General features: G+C 46.8%; 1 protein-coding gene across 1 annotated transcript in view; it reads left to right on the forward strand.

Moving 5' to 3' along the window:
• The first annotated feature begins 236 nt into the window (after positions 1-236).
• Positions 237-17,069, forward strand: part of MKNK2 (MAPK interacting serine/threonine kinase 2) — a 32,508-nt gene continuing 15,675 nt past the window's right edge. Inside the window, exons 1-10 of the mRNA XM_029613929.1 lie at positions 237-385; positions 1,091-1,251; positions 3,178-3,268; positions 4,802-4,903; positions 6,076-6,173; positions 9,065-9,144; positions 9,464-9,537; positions 10,020-10,124; positions 12,581-12,636; positions 13,152-13,247. Coding sequence (XP_029469789.1) covers positions 1,204-1,251; positions 3,178-3,268; positions 4,802-4,903; positions 6,076-6,173; positions 9,065-9,144; positions 9,464-9,537; positions 10,020-10,124; positions 12,581-12,636; positions 13,152-13,247 — 750 coding nt within the window. The 5' untranslated portion in view covers positions 237-385; positions 1,091-1,203. The remainder of the gene's footprint in view (positions 386-1,090; positions 1,252-3,177; positions 3,269-4,801; positions 4,904-6,075; positions 6,174-9,064; positions 9,145-9,463; positions 9,538-10,019; positions 10,125-12,580; positions 12,637-13,151; positions 13,248-17,069) is intronic.

A 17,069-nucleotide genomic window follows, 5' to 3' on the forward strand; every position in this document is an offset into this window, starting at 1 on the left:
CAGATCGGCCGGGCTGGCTGCGGTAAAAAGCAATGTAGATAACACGGGGTCTGACTCAAGGCACAGGGGCTCGAGTCTGCTGCAGGCAGGCGCTAGCAGTGGCAGAGAGGGTTAGGAGGAGGAGGGCTCTGAGCAAGCAGCAGCTGCAGGGTTGGTTTGAACTGGTTAGAGGATGGCTGCCTGCGGAGCGAGAACATTGCATCTGATTAGTGGCTGTTTGTCAGCACGTACTGGGCCAGTGTGTCACGGGGAGAGGGGGGAGGGACGACAGGGGAGGTTATATAGCGGCCGCCGAGGAGCAGCGAGCTGGGAAAATCGCTTTCCACCAGCAGCGGTCCGGGCTGTGGTTACCATCTGCAGTGCCCACTGCAAGAGCGCCCAGCAGGTAAGCAGAGCCCGCCGCGGCTGCCCGCGGGCGGGGGAAAGTTACGCGCGCAGCTTTTGTCAGGCGGGGGGACGATTCGGGACGTTCTTGGTGTTGTTTTGCTGGTTCCTGGCCCGGACAATGGGCTTTAGCGTTTGCTGGGAAATTTGCCTTCCGTATGCACAAAAAAAAAAGAGGGGGCGGGGGGGACGGACACCCCTTTAAATTCCTATATAGATGCAACTGCCAAAGGGGGCGGATGGAAAGGTAGCAGACCCGACTTTAAAGCGCATACGTAGCTACAGTTAAAAAAAAACAAACAAAAAAACCCCTTCAAAACCCGGGGAAAGAGGCTTCAGAGCTCAGATCGCAAAGTCTGCAAAAGCAATGGCTGGGGGCTCGGTATGCGGCGATGGTCCGCATTTTTTTTTTTAATGCATAGTGGCAGTCTCTTTCCAAGGAGTGCATCGTACTATTTCTGTGGTATGGTCTTTAGACGGACACTGCCAGTGATATCTTATTAAGCACTGGGTGCAGGATCCGCCTGGGGTGCAGTGGAAGCAGGCTGCATGTAAGATACGTGGGAGTCTCTCACTGCGCGGTGTAGCGGGAGCTTTGGACCCCGAGACTGCCCCTTTTCTGGGATAATGACGGTGCAGTTGATGACAGTAATCTGCAGACTTTTCAACTTCAGGCTTCTCTCAGTTTCTGCTTTCTCTCCTTTAGGGTCTCTTCCCAGCCATTGAGGACTAGCTCTCCCCTTTCCAGACCTGTTTCTTCATCCTTCATTATAATTTTGGGGGCCTTCGCCTATTTTTTTTTACGTTTTAAATCTCAAAATGGTTCAGAAGAAGACTGAAGTTAAGGGTTTTCACCGCTCCTTCAAGGTAAGCGTAAAGCTTTCCGTAAAGAGAAAATGAGAAATGCTGCAATGAGCTGCTTTTAATATGTAGATGGAAAGGGCAGGAGGAGGGGAAGAACAGGGGGGTTCAGAGGATTATTCTATAGAGAAATGTGTAAAGTTTTTAAATCATTTTTTGTATTTGTTTAAGAGGATTGGAAAAATAATTGCGATAAAAATTAAACATCTGACTGATATATTTGTTAACTGCTGTTTACGGTCGAACTTCAACTTTTGGTGGATGGCAGTGCAGATACCAAATTAACCCTGAAGTTTCCCGGTTTGTTGGGACGGGGGAAGAGTGTAGAGTAATTAAGAGTTCTTTTAACTGGTTATTAAAGGGTGGCGTCATTTCAGCTCAGACTTAGAATGGGAGGGTTCATTATCTGAATCATCTCATTAAAATAAACCTGTTGCTGGGTGAAGTAGAAGAGTCATTTAAAGCAAAAGTAGGAAACAAGTCCTAAAGATCAGCTTGATGGAGTCTTCTCTTTGCCTTGTTCTGATGGACTTCCTCTTTTTGTATCTAATGTAGTTTATTTTTGCATATTTTAAATGAACCATGTTTCTTATCCTCACATCCTCTTCTCTGGCCTGAGTCAGCCCTTGGGTTTATGCTGTTTGTTGACATGCGTCCATGCACAAATGTTCTGATGATGAACAGCACCACTGCACCATACCTGTGCAGTTTCCTAACGATGGGAGCAGCTAAGTAGGGAAGATTTAACCCCCACCCCCAACAGATTGCCCTCTTAGAAATAAAATAACTTATTTTCTTAGTTTTTGGGTACTTGCCAGGTTCTTATGGCCTGGATTGGTCACTGTTGGAAACAGGATGCTGGGCTTGATGGACCCTTGGTCTGACCCAGTATAGCATTTTCTTATGTTCTTATGTTCCTTTTAAGTTTCTTTAAGGCAAATAGAACTTCCAGTGGAATTAAGCTAGTGCCATTTTGCTTAAAGTAGGTTTGGCCGCTTTACACAGCTCTGCCAGTGCACCTCAGCCCTAATCTATGAATATGGCAGGGTGAGATTATATTATCAGTGAGTTTGATTATTCCTTATTGGCATGTAATAGTCAGTTGCTCTAGTATCACACAGCTCTCCTTATTTGATGTGTTGTAATACATTGAGTCCTGTTGCCTGTCACTGTTACTGTTCTGTTGCTGTTGCTAACATTACCCCCACCAGGGGTGCAGCTGTTTACACATCTGGGCTAGAAAACCTGGACAAAAGGTAAACTGCATCCTCCCCCTTTGTTCCTCTGGCTGTTAGTGATGCAGCCTGCTGGAATCTCAGTAGGGGAAAGTCAGCATGGCTAGTGCAGTGTCTTTATTAATCAATGCAGGCCTAGGAAAGAAACTGGCTGTATAAGGGCAGAGTGGATCTGGAACACAACGGAAATCAGATGAAAATTGCATGGCATATAGTCCACAACTTATTGTAAGGTATCTGCATTTCCCCTGTGTGTGGCCAAGCGTGGTTGTGATCTGCTGTGTTTCTGGGTTGTTATGAGGTAAAACAGCCTTTCTGAAAGTGAGGGGCCCACTGCAATGACTTGTGGCTGCTCAGGGAGTTTTGGCAGAGGGTAGGAGAGCTCTTACTGTTAGGAGTTTAGGATTTTCAGCTGATTTCCATCATTGGTTTTTGCGGTTTCTTTCTTTGCCATTCTTCACGTTCTTTCAATTGCTTTATATGCTACAGATCTGGGGAAGCTGATGTTGTATTTGTGTGTTTTTAAATTATTATTTTAACTTTTATTTTGCATTTTTTATGAAAATAAGAGACCCATCTCCACCGTAGCATCATGACTATCTTTGTACCAGCAGTCCCTCCTGCAGTAAGAGTGATACCCGATGTCATATTACTTTGTGCATCACTGATTTATTGTTTTGTTTTCTCTTAATTCCAGGGACAGAATCCCTTTGAGCTGGTGGGCTATAATGATGCTGAAACAAGTCACCTGGAATCTGTCTTTAATTTTGAATGCCCTGTTCGCCCTGGTAAGTTCTTCACGTGGAGACTGCAAGAGCCAGTTAGAGCCCTTTTGTGCTCCTGCGCTTAGGAAACAGTATCTTAATGCCCTTATGCTGATAACAGCAGATCTGGACTGAAAGAAAGGACGGAGGCCTGAGTTGATTTGTACATTTTCTGTGCATGTAGGTTTTTTTAATACTTGTACACCTGTCTTGAGCAATCTTTAGAATTTGGGAAGATGGTTGAGGAAAACCTTTGAAATAAAATAATGGTTCATGTTAAGAGCTAGGTGTGTCTTGAAAATGGGAGAATGGATATTTGCATACAGCAGTGGTTCTCCCTGTCCTAGAGGCATAACTAATTGGTCTGATCTATTGTGAACCGCCAAGTTTGTATCCCAGAGTGACAATATATAAATAATAAGGATAGGGGGTAAGAGAGCTGAATTTAACTGCTTCCATTACTTCAGCTGCTGTAGTATGTTTTTATTTAATTTTTGTTATTTAGACATTTGATATTCAGTCTTCTACCATGAATGGCCTCAAGGCAGATTACAATCAATTTTAGATCAAACAATTTGCATTTAAAATAACTTGTCGTGGTGATCAGATTTACATATGGAATAGCATTGAGAATCCTGGGTAAGCCTCAACTGCTGTAACTCTCCGGTTGGAAAAAATGTGATTGTAAATATCTGCAATGAATATGCATATGAGAGATTTGCATACACTGGGTATATTCATTGTGGCTGTGGTGTTAGGTGTGCCTTCAGGACGGAGTTGAAAACCCCTGGCATACAGTATGTATGTGGGTAGCCTCCACCATGGTCTTCTCTTCCAGCTCTTATCCTGCAGATCTAAGAGGTTGGGGGGGGGGGGGTCTCTCTAACTCTGGGCTGGAGAGTCGGGGGGGGGGGGCCTCTTTGGTGCTAATTACTGAAGTGGGGGGTGGACAACAATTTGAAGAAGAGCCACCAACACATCTGTAATGAATTAGTGGGTAGTCCTGTGAGCAGCAGATATATACCAGGTAACTCAGTCATTGGGAAGATGGTTCTCCAATCATGATTTTGGAATCCTGTCTTTTGTATTGAGAAATCACAGGGACCACAAATCCCGTGGCCTGCTGCAAAGTGTTTGGTGGTTTGGAGTGAATTGTTAGCGGTGGAAAACCACATGAGGTCTGCCAAAGATGCCAAACTGGAGCACTATGGCCACAGACCTATTCAGGCATTGGTGCTGTATCTTGCAAGCTAACATTTCACTGGAGTGGAGGAGTAGCCTAGTGGTTAGAGCAGTGGGCTATAAACCAGGAGACCAGGGTTCAAGTCCTACTGTCACTCCTTGTGACCTTGGGCAAGTCACTTTACCCTCCATTGCCTCAGGTACAAACTTAGATTGTAAGCCCTCCAGTACCTGAATTAAATCTGCTTTGAAGCATTGAAAAAAGTATGAAAAGCAGAATATAAAAAAATTGACGTAAGTGCATGGCCTGTACTTGAGGACACTACAGCGGAGAACCAGGTTAATCTTTGTCTTTTTTTTTTCCTGCCCTGGTAGACATGCCTTCCAGCCAACCCATTGACATCCCAGATGCTAAGAAAAGGAACAAGAAAAAGAAACGCTGTCGAGCCACCGACAGCTTCTCGGGAAGGTTTGAAGGTGAGCACTCCAGCCTGAGGCACAGCTTCTGACCAATGCCTTTTCCCAGTGAGCAATGAGGTGATTAGCAGCACAGGTACAAGGCCATCACCTGTCACGTCAGAGGTGCCCTGTAAACAGCCACTACATCACCTTGTCTGCCCTTCATGGCTCCTGTTGAACTCCTCTGGGCAGGCACTGACTGAGCAGCAGCTGGATGGGAACACGTTCAAGATTGCCACTTCTGGTGGAACTGAGGGGGAAACAGGCAATGGAATAAATGCAAAGCTTTACCGTAACACAAAACTGAGGACGTTAGGAGCTGAGGTAGCACACCCTGCAGCTGGAACAACTGGCCAAGTGTAAGAACTGCAGATTCTATGCTTTGCCTAAGGCTCCTCCCTGCCATCTGTAGGGAAGTAGGATGTCGGCTCTTTGGACTCCAGTAGAGGGCTGAATGGCTATACAAATGTCTCTTCACAAATTCAGGCCAAAGACAAAGGATGCACTGGTCCAGCCTTCTCCCACCCCTCAGTCTGGAGCATAGGGGAAGGAGCAACATGTGTTTGCTGCTTCAGTTTCCAGGGTTCCAATTTAAAATCTCTCCCTGCAGTGGAATATTCTTTTGGGGTAGAGCAGTGGGTGAATAACCTCCCTCAGCCAGACTCCCTTCCCCGAGCTGAAAGATGCTATGGGCTTAATGTATTTGGAAAGGTGAGGAAAGGGGATCTCATTTACAACTGGCTGCTTCCTCTATTGCCAATAAAGGTTTTTCCACCCCCTTCATTGGCAAGGAGTTGACAGGCCCCTTGTTTACAAGAGTGCAGGCAGTAAAATCCAGCTTAACCAGCCCCCTAATAGGAGCCGGAGGATTCTGCTTCAAGTTAGGATGGGAAGGAATTTCTTTTAGTCTGTTTGCAATGCTTGAGTTCAGAGATGGTCTGAAGAACGATCATTTAAAAAAGTTTAGGTTCAGGGAGCTGCATAATCTGAGGTGGAGGGTGTTCATTTTTCTTTTTAATTCTACGGGTCCTTTCTGTGAAGGCTAATTTCCCCCGGGTATTCACTAACCAATTATATTTTCTGCAGCTCTGCTCCAGAGACTGAGAATAGGCCCTGCTTTAGCTGCACTTTTCCAAAAAAATGCTTTTCCCCTGATCTCCTGCTCTGCTTTGGATGTTTTCACACTGCAGATATGTACGCACTCCAAGAAGAAATACTTGGCGAAGGAGCTCATGCCAGAGTCCAGTCTTGCATTAACCTAATAACCAACAAGGAATATGCCGTGAAGGTACAGCGCTTCGGGGGATAACAGGACGCTGGGAACGGGGTGGGCATGCAGAGGAATTGTACTGAAAAAGGGATTCTTTGTCTAAATTTGTGGCTTGGTATAGTTTAAATCACTAATCTGTAATCCTACAAATCTGTGATTTTATATGCTGCCTTTTGGTAATGCAAAGGTACTGTCGGTGTTTCCCATTCCCCAGAGGGAGACCCGCGGCAGTGGAGGGTAAAGCGACTTGCTCAAGGTCACAAGGAATAGCAGTGACATTTTCACAGCCCACTGTTCTAACCACTAGGCTGCTACTCCACTTCTCTTGGTTAAATTAGAGGTTAGAATGAGGAGGGCAGATTAACTCTTTAGTTGCCGTCTCTCTGGAAATAATTCTAACAGGGTTTCCCCACCACTGTCTCCCCTATCTACTACCGTCTTGAAAAACCTGAGACTTTTTCATTTTCAAGTGGTGGTTAAATTGTGACGGAGATACCTGCACCCCTAAGCCGAGGGGTCCGATCTGTGATTCCTACAGAGCTGAAAGTGATCTGGAAACTCCTTAGCACGGGTGTCCAAAATCCCTGTATACGCTGTCCCAGCCTTGCACGCTGCACGTATGGGCTGAATTCCTGTGAAAACCTGGACTCCTGTTCCTCTTTGAAATAGAGCTTGGGTCATACCACCACAATCCCCTCTCAGGATCAGCCTGTGCGAGCACGGAGAACTTGGGCTAGGAATATAATGCACCTGCCCTTTATTATGTCTGAATAAGGTGTTGTGTGTGGTTTTTTAATAGTCTGTGCCCAAAGCGAAAATAATTTCAAATGCCTAGAGCTGCCAAGCGACCTGGTTCGTGGAGGGAGACTTTAACCTCTGCCTCCATCTTGCTTGCATTTTGCTTTTTGCTGATTTCATGTTGAATAAAGAGGGGATTCCAGAATGCACTGATGTGAGCTCAGAGCCCAGGACTGGACAAGTCCTAGGTCACCTTGGCAGCTCCTGGTGCTTCTCACACATGGCCAGATTTAGGGAAGACGGGCGATTCCAATAATGGGAAGAGCTTGTCAACTGCTCAGATGTGGCATCTGCTCTTTAACCAGCCGAAGTGTGGGACTGCCTTTTTTTTTTTGTGGAAGGAAGGTGAAGGGAAGAAATCTAAAACAAGGCCATTGAAATATAAACTAGGTGGGTTGTACAGGAATTAGGTGGGGACCGAGCCTGCCTGTAACCCCCTCTGTTCTCATTTAATGCAGCCTGAGACGGGGAGGAATATTGTGTGTAACGGGGGAGGAGTGGCGGGTGTAAGGCAGAGCAAGCCTCTTCCCCTCCTCCCTTTTCTACTTTCCTATTGGCTTGTTGGCATTAAATGGTAAACGCACGGCATCTGTGCGAAATCAAGGAGCGGATGGCTCCCTAGCCTTTGGGAGTGGGGAGGATCCTTCTGGATGGAAGCAGCTGGCTTTCCTTTTTTTTTTTTGCCATGGGAAGAGAGATGGGGCAGGGTGGGCTGGTGATACTTGAGCTGTTTGCAAGTAGAGAACAATGCAGTCCTTTCTGCAGCCTGTGGCACTTTTGTCTAAAAGCTGCTTTCCTGAGGTTTTGTTTATGTATTTTGGTGGGGGTTTTTTTTTTTTAGTAAGAAGTTTGCTGGGAGGAGAGCTAGAAAATCGCTAAGAAAAATAAGATTAAAAGTATTTGACTGGGATTCCCGAGAGGTTCCCTGGGTAAAGCAGCAGCACAAACCAGAGTTTCTTTTTAGGTAACTCGGCCTTCAAATTGTTACGCCCCCCCCCCATCCGTGTTCAGATTTATTCCCGAGGAGGTGCACGATTTTTGAAGGCTCTACCACCACCATTGGGACTGGAGGGTACAGGGCTTGAAGGTGCAGTACTTCTGTGCTCATCCTCCTGGGAGCCCCATGCAAAAGTGTGCACACAGCACAGACGGCTGAAGGATGGTTGCAGGAAAGGAAAACTTTACCCCCTGCCATGTTTATAATCTGGGAAGTACAGGTCCATTGATAGATTGAAATCTGAGTGGTTCTGCTGTAAGACTTGCTTGACTCCCCAGTTCATTAGTGAAGGGGGCTCGGTCCGTATTGCCGAATAGCGAACAGGCTGTGCAGCCCCTAGAACGAGGTGTGGCCCGGGGCCTGAACTTTGAATGGCACAATCAGAAGAAAGGCGGCACCAGCTCTGCACTTCCTCCTGGGATGGGAGGAGATTCACTAATGAGGGGAAAGGTTGGCAGGGAGAATAGCGTCTTCTGATCCAATATCTTAACTGGCACGGCGGTTTTGTTGCTGCCATTTAACTTTAATCCTGTTTCTTTCGCCCTCTCTACCCATGCATCCCTTAACTCAGTGGTCCCCAACCCTGTCCTGGGGGCCCAACCAGCCAGTCGGGTTTTCAGGATGTCCACCATGAATATGCAGGAGAGAAAATGTGCATACACTGCCACCATAACATGCAAATTTTCTCTCCTGCATATTCATGGTGGATATCCTGAAAACCCGACTGGCTGGTTGGGCCCCCAGGACAGGGTTGGGGACCACTGCCTTAACTGCTTCAGAAATCCCAGAACAAAGGCAAAGCATGAGGCACCCACCTCAGACCTGGAAAAATGTCCAGGATATATATATATATATATATATATATATATATACACGGCAAAGGAATCATCTGTGATTTATTTTTTTTCCAGCTTAGCTAGTTCATTCATAATGGATTGAAAGCTCTCGGGGCTTTCAGACTTGATGTGCTCTGACTGCACAGTGCTGTAGAGCCTGATATTAATTTCTCTCTGTGCTTTCTGTACTGCATTAGTAATTGTTGAGGAGCCTGACAGCACCCCCCCTGTATTGCTGACCCGTAACAGTCCTGGTTGGCTTTCTGCTTGTTTTTCAGATCATTGAAAAACGGCCGGGACACAGTCGCAGCAGGGTTTTCCGTGAGGTGGAGATGTTGTACCAGTGTCAGGGGCACAGGTAGGGACTGCTTCACCTGGCCTGGTTTCTGACAACTTGGCCACCTGCCGATTCAAACACACCTCTCATCCTGGGGGTGGGGATGGGAGAGGGGGGGAGGGGGCGGCAGCCTCTCTAGTGTAGCAGGGCCTCCTGGACTTCCATTTTACTTGCCCCGGCAGCGTAAAGCAAGACTCTGCTCTCCTCCACTCCCCCCCCCCCCCCCCCCCCCGGGTCTCGACTGGGCTTCTGTGCCGTTTCACACCTTGTCTTGGGGGTTTCTTGTGCAGCAATTTTGGAAGGCTGCTGTACATCTTGACACTTCTCCCTCTCTTTCCAGTAACATCCTGGAGCTGATCGAGTTCTTTGAGGAGGAAGACAAATTCTACCTGGTGTTTGAGAAGATGTGTGGAGGTAGCTACCCCAATTCCACCTCTCTGGGGAGGGTTTCTGCTCCAGAGCTTCATGCCGGCAGTCTAGAGTCCTCTGTGCCACAGATGTACTTTAATAGGGGGGGGTCAGTCTTTCTTTTGGCATCCATACGTGGAAAGGAAATAAGGCTGGTGAAACAAGTGCTTGTGAAACTGCTGGAGCAGGCAGCGTGTGCACCGCTCTGCAGTGCCGTCTGTCTTACCTTGCTGGACCCCCTTTCCTAGCATACACCTGAGCCCTGCTTTGTTTTAACCCCGGTTCAGAGTTTTTTTCTCTTGAGGGTGGATGGCGTTAGCTTTGTGTTTTTGTTATCATTTGAGGCCCCACCAAAACTGGTGTCGCTAATAATCTGAGCTAGATATTTGCAGCTGGATCTGTGAAGGTGAAAGGGCTGCAGCGCTATCCCACAGCAGCCCATGTCCAGCCCAGTAACCCTTTTTGTTTTTTTGTTTTTGTGTCCGTAGGGTCCATCCTGACTCACATTCATCGCAGGCGCCAGTTTAATGAGAAGGATGCCAGCGTTGTGGTGCGGGACATTGCGAGTGCACTGGATTTCTTGCACAACAAAGGTAGGCGGCGCCAGCTTTGTACCCATCTGCCACATCCACACCATGGTGGGGGGAAGGAACTCCTCCTCAAGCAGCATAAATCTTTCCTAGAAATGTAAAAGCTGTGTGAGACGAGGGGGAGGGGGGGGTAAGTGCCGAGTAAACTGACGTCCTCTTGTCTGACATGGTTTAGAGCACAAACGCATAGGGATTAAAACCATGGAACTAGAAGACGCTCTTTCGTGCCCAAGCAGTATCTGCGCACGGAAAACGGGCGCTCGTGATTTGAGTGCCCGCTCTCCTTGCACGCGAGGCGATCGACCTCTCCGGGGCGCCCGATGCTCCGTGCAAATGGGCTGCCACGGTAAAAAGGAGGCGCTAGGGGAAATTGTGCGCCTCTAGCACCTCCTCGGCAGCAGGTGCACAGGGGAGGTGGCTGTCAGTGGGTTAGGAAAACAGACAAATTTTACGAGCATCCATTTTTCCTAACTGCACTCTGCTGGCACGCATTCCTTTTTTTTTTTTTGGACAGGCCTACTTTTTCACTTTCTCAGACTTAATATCACCACGATATTAAGTCGGAGGAAGTACAGAAAAGCAGTATTCTCTGCTTTACTGTACACTTTTTGGGCTCCTGAAAAATTAACTTTGGAGAGTAAAAATGTGCGCACCAGGTACGAGATGAGCTCTACGGAATGTGCGTTTTGGACGCGTTAACCCCTGTTTTGTATCGGGGGTTATGGGCACGCATCCAGAACGCGTGTCCAGTCGCGTGTTGAGCCGTGCGCTGTGGCCAACGGTTGGTATTGTATCTGCCTGTTTGTGTAGATCAACTGGCATTCAAAACAAAGCATTAAGCACATTAAGCATTCCTTTGTGGTGGGATTTTTCTGGCCAGACTTGGTAATTTGAAAGCCTTTCCTATTTTAAACAGTCTTAAGAATGTAAGTAAATTGAGGCGTCCTGCTGGGCTCATCAGAGCCAGACTTAAGTATGGATACAGCCTTTCTGTAAACCGTTGTGATCGTTATCTAACTTAACAACTGTATAGAAGAGTTATTAAATAAATAAATAAAAGTAATAGAATCAAGGACATTTTTTTTTTTTTTGAGGAACATGACCGTAATTGAGGGTAGGAAGGTGCCCAGTTATTATGGCAAAGGGTAAAAATTATACATAATATATGCTAGGTCAAAAAAGAAAGGAGACCTAGGAGTAAGACTTGGTCAAAGTAGTAAGTTCAAGAAGCAGGCACATGACTATTTTGAGCAGTCTCCTAATAATGGATTATTCTCCTGCAGGCTGATACAGAAAAGAGCATTCTGGCCAATGCACAGCTTTGCCTGCATTTGAATGCTCGTTTTGGGAATGCAAGCTTTATTGCTGATGTGGCAAGATGCTTTACACTTGCAAAATAAGTCTTCTAAAACGGAACTACTCTTAGCGCCCTCGCATGGGAATTCCATGCAAATGAGGGCATTAAGCATTTTCTCCCGATGCAAAGAGGTGCCATGGCCTGGTCAGGATTTTCTTAGCACTGGAAACTTAACTCCATCTCTAACCCTGGAGTTAAGTTTCCAGCTCTAGTGACCTGGCATTTAAAACCAATAAAAAAAAAAAAAAAAACCCAACCTAAAAATTAAAAAAAAAAAAAAAAAGTCACACTTAGTGAATAAGTAATGATTTATCTGAGTAAGTTGTGACAGCTACCACCACTTTATTTGGATAAGTACTGACTTCTCTGGCTATCTGGTGTGTAATGCAAACCGTGTAAGTCAGTACTTATTTATTTAAGTGGCGGTGGCTACCACCACTTACCTAGAGTGACTGACTACCCAGTTTTCGTTTTTTGACTGGACAGCCCGGTTTTGCAGCTTGTTGCAGTGTGTCCGGTTAGAAGGGTATCGGGACACTGTAAAACCTGGTCAGGCAAGCCCAGGGGCCAATCAATGGTAGCGCGCTCCAATCAACTCCCTGTTTTCAGGGCTCGGTTTGACTCTCCTCCTCCTCCTCTGCCTCTCCCATAGATGTGCCACACCTGTTGCTACTTCGGGCTGGCCTCCTGGGAGTCGCAGAGGATGAGGAGAGTCGAACCGAGCCCCAAAGACAGGCAGGCAGAATCTGCCCAGAAAACAATCAACGCTCTATTTGAAAAGGAAAAAAGTGTGTGGGGGGGGGGCTGCAGCCTGCCCTCCCTCTTCCCCCCCCCCCCCCCAAGTTTTCGGTCCTGCTCTGTGCAAAAGTTGTGCATTTGGGGGGGGGGGGTTTAACTTGTGATGCATTAGCATATCATTAACTTGCTGCATCAGGAGTTTAACATTTTATTTATTTTTTTAAAAAGGCATTAAAACTGGGCACTGAAATCCAGAGTGTTTTAACGCCCAGATTGCTGCATCGGCCTGCGAATGTTCAGAAGGACGAAGGGGTGAAAAGTAAGGGAGAGAAGCAGGATTAACTGTTCCTCTGTTCTGTTTCAGGAATAGCACACAGGGATTTGAAACCAGAAAATATTCTTTGTGAAAGTCCAGGCCAGGTAAGATTGATTTTGTTTTCTGTGTAATAAAGCAAATGTTCGGTTTTTTTTTTTGGCTTTTGTAGGAGAGCCTAAACCATAAATGAATCCCTTAGTCGAGCTCTTATTCTGTAGCCAGTTGTAAGAAGCTAGACTACAGGCACCAAGGGCTAAATCCAGGGGCCTCCGATTCTGCAGACTTGACTGACTTTGCAGCAGTTAATATGCAAGAGGCATTTGCAGCAGTGCCTGGGGTCAATTTCCATTTTATCTACTTATTCTGAAATGCTCCCCTAATTGCCGCCCTACAATTGAGCTGCTTTGCAGGTTGTAATCCTAGATATGCTCAGCCTTTTTCAGGCTAATTGCAGGAGTTGGACTAGGAAGAGCACAGTGCATACCAGCATATAACTATTCACTTTCTCGTTATGGCAGATTTTAATCCCTCCATCCCCCACCCCAAAAAAAAACCCAAACAAACCAAAAAAACTGAATTCTACATTTTATCCAGGTTTTCTTGTTTATCTGCTCCATAGATTTCCCCGGTGAAGATCTGCGATTTTGACCTGGGAAGCGGAATCAAACTAAACAGCGATTGTTCCCCCATCTCGACCCCTGAGTTGCTCACTCCGGTAGGTACAGACGTCAAGTAGAGTTAAGCCTCTGCCTGGGGATGGTATATGGGGAATGGGGATTCAGTGTTCAGGCCTTCCCCCACCCAGGAAGGAGAAAATATTGTCTACCAGTGGGTGAAAAGGGGCATGAATCAAAATGACCCTTCTGCCAGTACACAAGTGGAAATGACCTCCCGTGAACTTGTTAACCTGTGAAAATAAATAAAGTTCCTGGAATACAAGGTCCTGGGAGGTTGAGACTTTATCTGTATTTGCACACAAGTTAACGAATAAGCTAGGTGGGTTCTTGTCATGGCCCTGGAGAGTGGGTTCAGACCTAAAGCAGTCTGAAACGTAATCGTTTACTTGTCTTCCTTGTGGGGATCGACAGTCTATTTGCCAATGCATTCTCACACGTTTTTTAAGAACATTACAAGGATATAGTACCATTGTTACTACATGGTGTGTGGTTTTTAAGGCTAGGGAGAGAAATATTTTCCTGTGTTTTCAGAACCTTTTTTTTTGTACTTACATTAAACAAAACCAAAACATTGATTTTCATGCTTCCCAGCCATCCACCTGAGGTGGCCACATGTGCTTTACGAAGTATTCTTATTATAAAGTTCATTGGGATCTTCTTTGAATGAAAGGTATTAGATCCTCCAGACTATCATTTTGCACCTACTGCTTTATATTTAAGAAAACGACCTGTGGATTTTCTTCTCATCCCGTTTATGGGAGCTGCAACTCCCTTAAGTGTGTATGTGTGTGTGTGTATATTTATATACCCAGTCCCTACAGATTTATTATTGTGGCTATCCTGAAAACCTGGCTGTGGCTGTTGGGTCACAAGACAAGTTTGAGGAACACTAGCTCTACTGCTTTCAGGAAACTGGCAAGCTGCCAAGAAAGAACCTTAAAAAAAAAAAAAAAAAAAAAAAAAAATTCTTCCCTTAGCAACAGTGGTCGGGCTTCCTATTGGCGGCTGGGCTGGGCGTAGCAGCAGTGCTACTGCAGGAGGAGCAGGCTGGGAGGAGGCGGGTGCCGATCATGTGCCCTGCCTTTGTTTTCCAGTTCTCCCCTGCTCCGCCCAGGCCCAGCTGCGGCAGCCAGGCAGGCAGTGGTGGCCTTGGGAGAAAGGGGGCCTGTGCTGTGATCCTCTTTGTGAAGGGGATGTGTGGGGCAGGCTACAGAGCAGATAGCTGCACTGCAGGGGCTTGCAGGCAGATAGGAGGCGGGGGTGGTCTGCTTTGGTTGTGATTTATGGTGCCTGCCTGGTTCTGTAGCTTGTAAGGAGCAGGAGGAGAACACAGGCTGGCCCTTTTTGTTTTTAACCAGCAGTCAAAAAGCAGAGCTGTGGAGCATGGAGGAGATGCAGTTCCCTCTATTTACTCTGCTTCTCTCTCCCGGGATCCTTGTGCCGAGAGCTTTTTTTCTGGTCTTATGCCCATAGGGAAAATCCTGCTGTGAAAACAGGTTTACTTGTGTGAGCCTGGATAAATAACGGATATTTTCTCTCCTTCATGCAAACTGGCTGCTGCTTCTAATGGTTTCCATTTGGTGTAAAGCACCTTAAAGGTGCAGGAAGAAGGGTCCCTGAAAAAGAGATTCTCTCTATTCCCCCCTGCCCCCCTCCCCCCATCTCTTTTGAAGCTTCAGTAAGTTACAGTAGTGGAGGACGACTGTAGAAATCCTTGTTTTTTTTACAAGAGATTGTCCATATGATTGTACATCCCCCACGGATGTCAGGTGGCAGGATGTTAACTGCACCCCCTCCTCTCCCACATATCGTACAAGTTTTCAGTTACGGCAATCGTGCCATGAAGGGGGATCCTCCTCGGCCATGGCTCAGACCTTACGCTTGATCTTAGCCAAAACGAGTCCAAGAAGCCACAAGAAAGATTGGTTATTCTGAGGGCTCCCTAAGATAATGCGACTCTGAGCTAATGGCCGGCTAATGAGAAGAGCAAGCCGGGCTTTTGTGTATGGATGAAGAGGAGTTGAGGGTGCATGTGGCGTGGCAGGGCAGAGAGAGGAGGGTTTTTGCACAGATTTTGTGGGATAGGTGCACTGCATGGCGCAGCAGGAATGTTTTGGAATTAGCCACCGAATTTGTCTGCAGTCAGCAGCTTTTGCTGGTGTCTGCTGCGGTTTCATGGCCAAGAAGAGGCTTGTGTGCTTGGGCCATGTGATCTAAAGCCTTTAGAACAAAGGATGTGGAGGGGGGGGGGTGGAGAGAGCTTCAGCCTTTATTCAGCTCAGGTTACGCCAGCTGCTCCATCTCTCTGGGGGCTGTCTGGGAGGGGAGGGAAGCCATAGAAACCACAAAGTTTGAGGCATCCCTCTGCGTTTTGTGTAAGCCTAAGCTCCTGCAGGGGGGAAGGGTCAGGCTGGCTTTCAGATTCTAGTAAAGATATTGGCCTGACCACTTCAGTCCTGTTGCCAGAGTAATAGAATGATTAAAGCTGATGCTCTGCTTAACTGCAGGCAGCCATAAAAGTGTAAGCCTGGCCCTGTCCTACAGGCCGATGTAGAAAACAGGCGCTCAACATTGAGCGCCCGCTTTCCTAATGCACGCCCAGCAAACTTCTCTTGGGTGCGCGATGCAGTATTTAAATGAGGGGGTTGCACTAAAAAGGAGGCGTTAGGGGGGGGAAATTGGTCGGTGGTGGCTGTCAGTGCGGGTTAGGAAAACGGACGCCGCTCAATCCGAGCATCCGTTTTCTCCCGCTACCGGCACAAGATACGTGGCCTGAACCAGTTAATCTTTCGCGTGTGTATTGGGCCCCCAGAATTATTATTATTAATTTTTTTTTTTTACCTGAATCTGCTTTCTGTGGTTCCTCCTACTTAGTCGCGATTATACTAATCAGAATCGTAGCAGGATTTTTTTTGTTTTTAATCAATGAGCCCTTGAGTGTCGCTTACCTTTATGCCAGCCCTGGGCTGGCGTAACATTTGCCGTGTTGCAATAGGCACATTGGCCGCATGGGAGTTATTTGGAATCACGGGTATTAGCTAGGAGCCTCGTGTACGTGGAATCTACTACAAGGGATGAGTGCTATTTGCTGCGCGGGTTCTGGGCGTGCTAATCCCCGTATTGCATCAGGGCCTATGGACATGTGAGCAGTTGTGTGTTAAGCTTATGTGCTAGCCGCAGCGCACGGCCTTGCATCAGCCTGCTAGTGCCAGGCACCACTTGACTTGTGGTCTGCACTGTGAAGGGAGTTGTAAAATCCAGGACTGGATTCAGATAATCATGGCATGGACTTAGTACTGATAACCTCTGGATTCTCTGATATTGGAGGAAAGGATTGGAAGGAAGTAGAGGATATTAAGCGGAGATTTCATCAGGTTTGCCATTAAAATGGAAGGTATCGATGAAATAAGGGTAATTTTTGCATTAAGGTCCTGTCGCCAATTGCTGTAATACTTTTGCATCATTAGGCATTACTGCTTTCCCCTTCAGGCCTGGATTTAGGCATAGGCAACTACCTCCACTGCCAAAATTTGATAAGCACAGGAGCATTGCAGTTGCTCACACATCTGTCTGGGCCTGCCTCTGATCTGGGAGCAGCAACTCAACTTTAAAAAGGAACATTGGCTTGGGCCCTCCAGCCACTCATTGTACTCTTCAGGCCCTGCAGAGTAGCCCTACTTCTCACAATAACTTCCAAGGTAACAGGAAGCGCCTGTAGGAGGAAAGGGTGGGGCGCTGCAGGGCCTTTTTAGCCTGTGACTGGCAGCTGGAGACCTTGTACTGAATTTCCTTTTTAAAGTTGCTGCCGGAGCAGTGTGCCGCTGAGGTTTGGAGGGAAGAGGAAGGGCAGTGAGGAGAGG

The sequence above is a fragment of the Rhinatrema bivittatum genome, chromosome 8 (assembly GCF_901001135.1).
Source record: "Rhinatrema bivittatum chromosome 8, aRhiBiv1.1, whole genome shotgun sequence".
Classification (NCBI taxonomy): Eukaryota; Metazoa; Chordata; class Amphibia; order Gymnophiona; family Rhinatrematidae; genus Rhinatrema; species Rhinatrema bivittatum.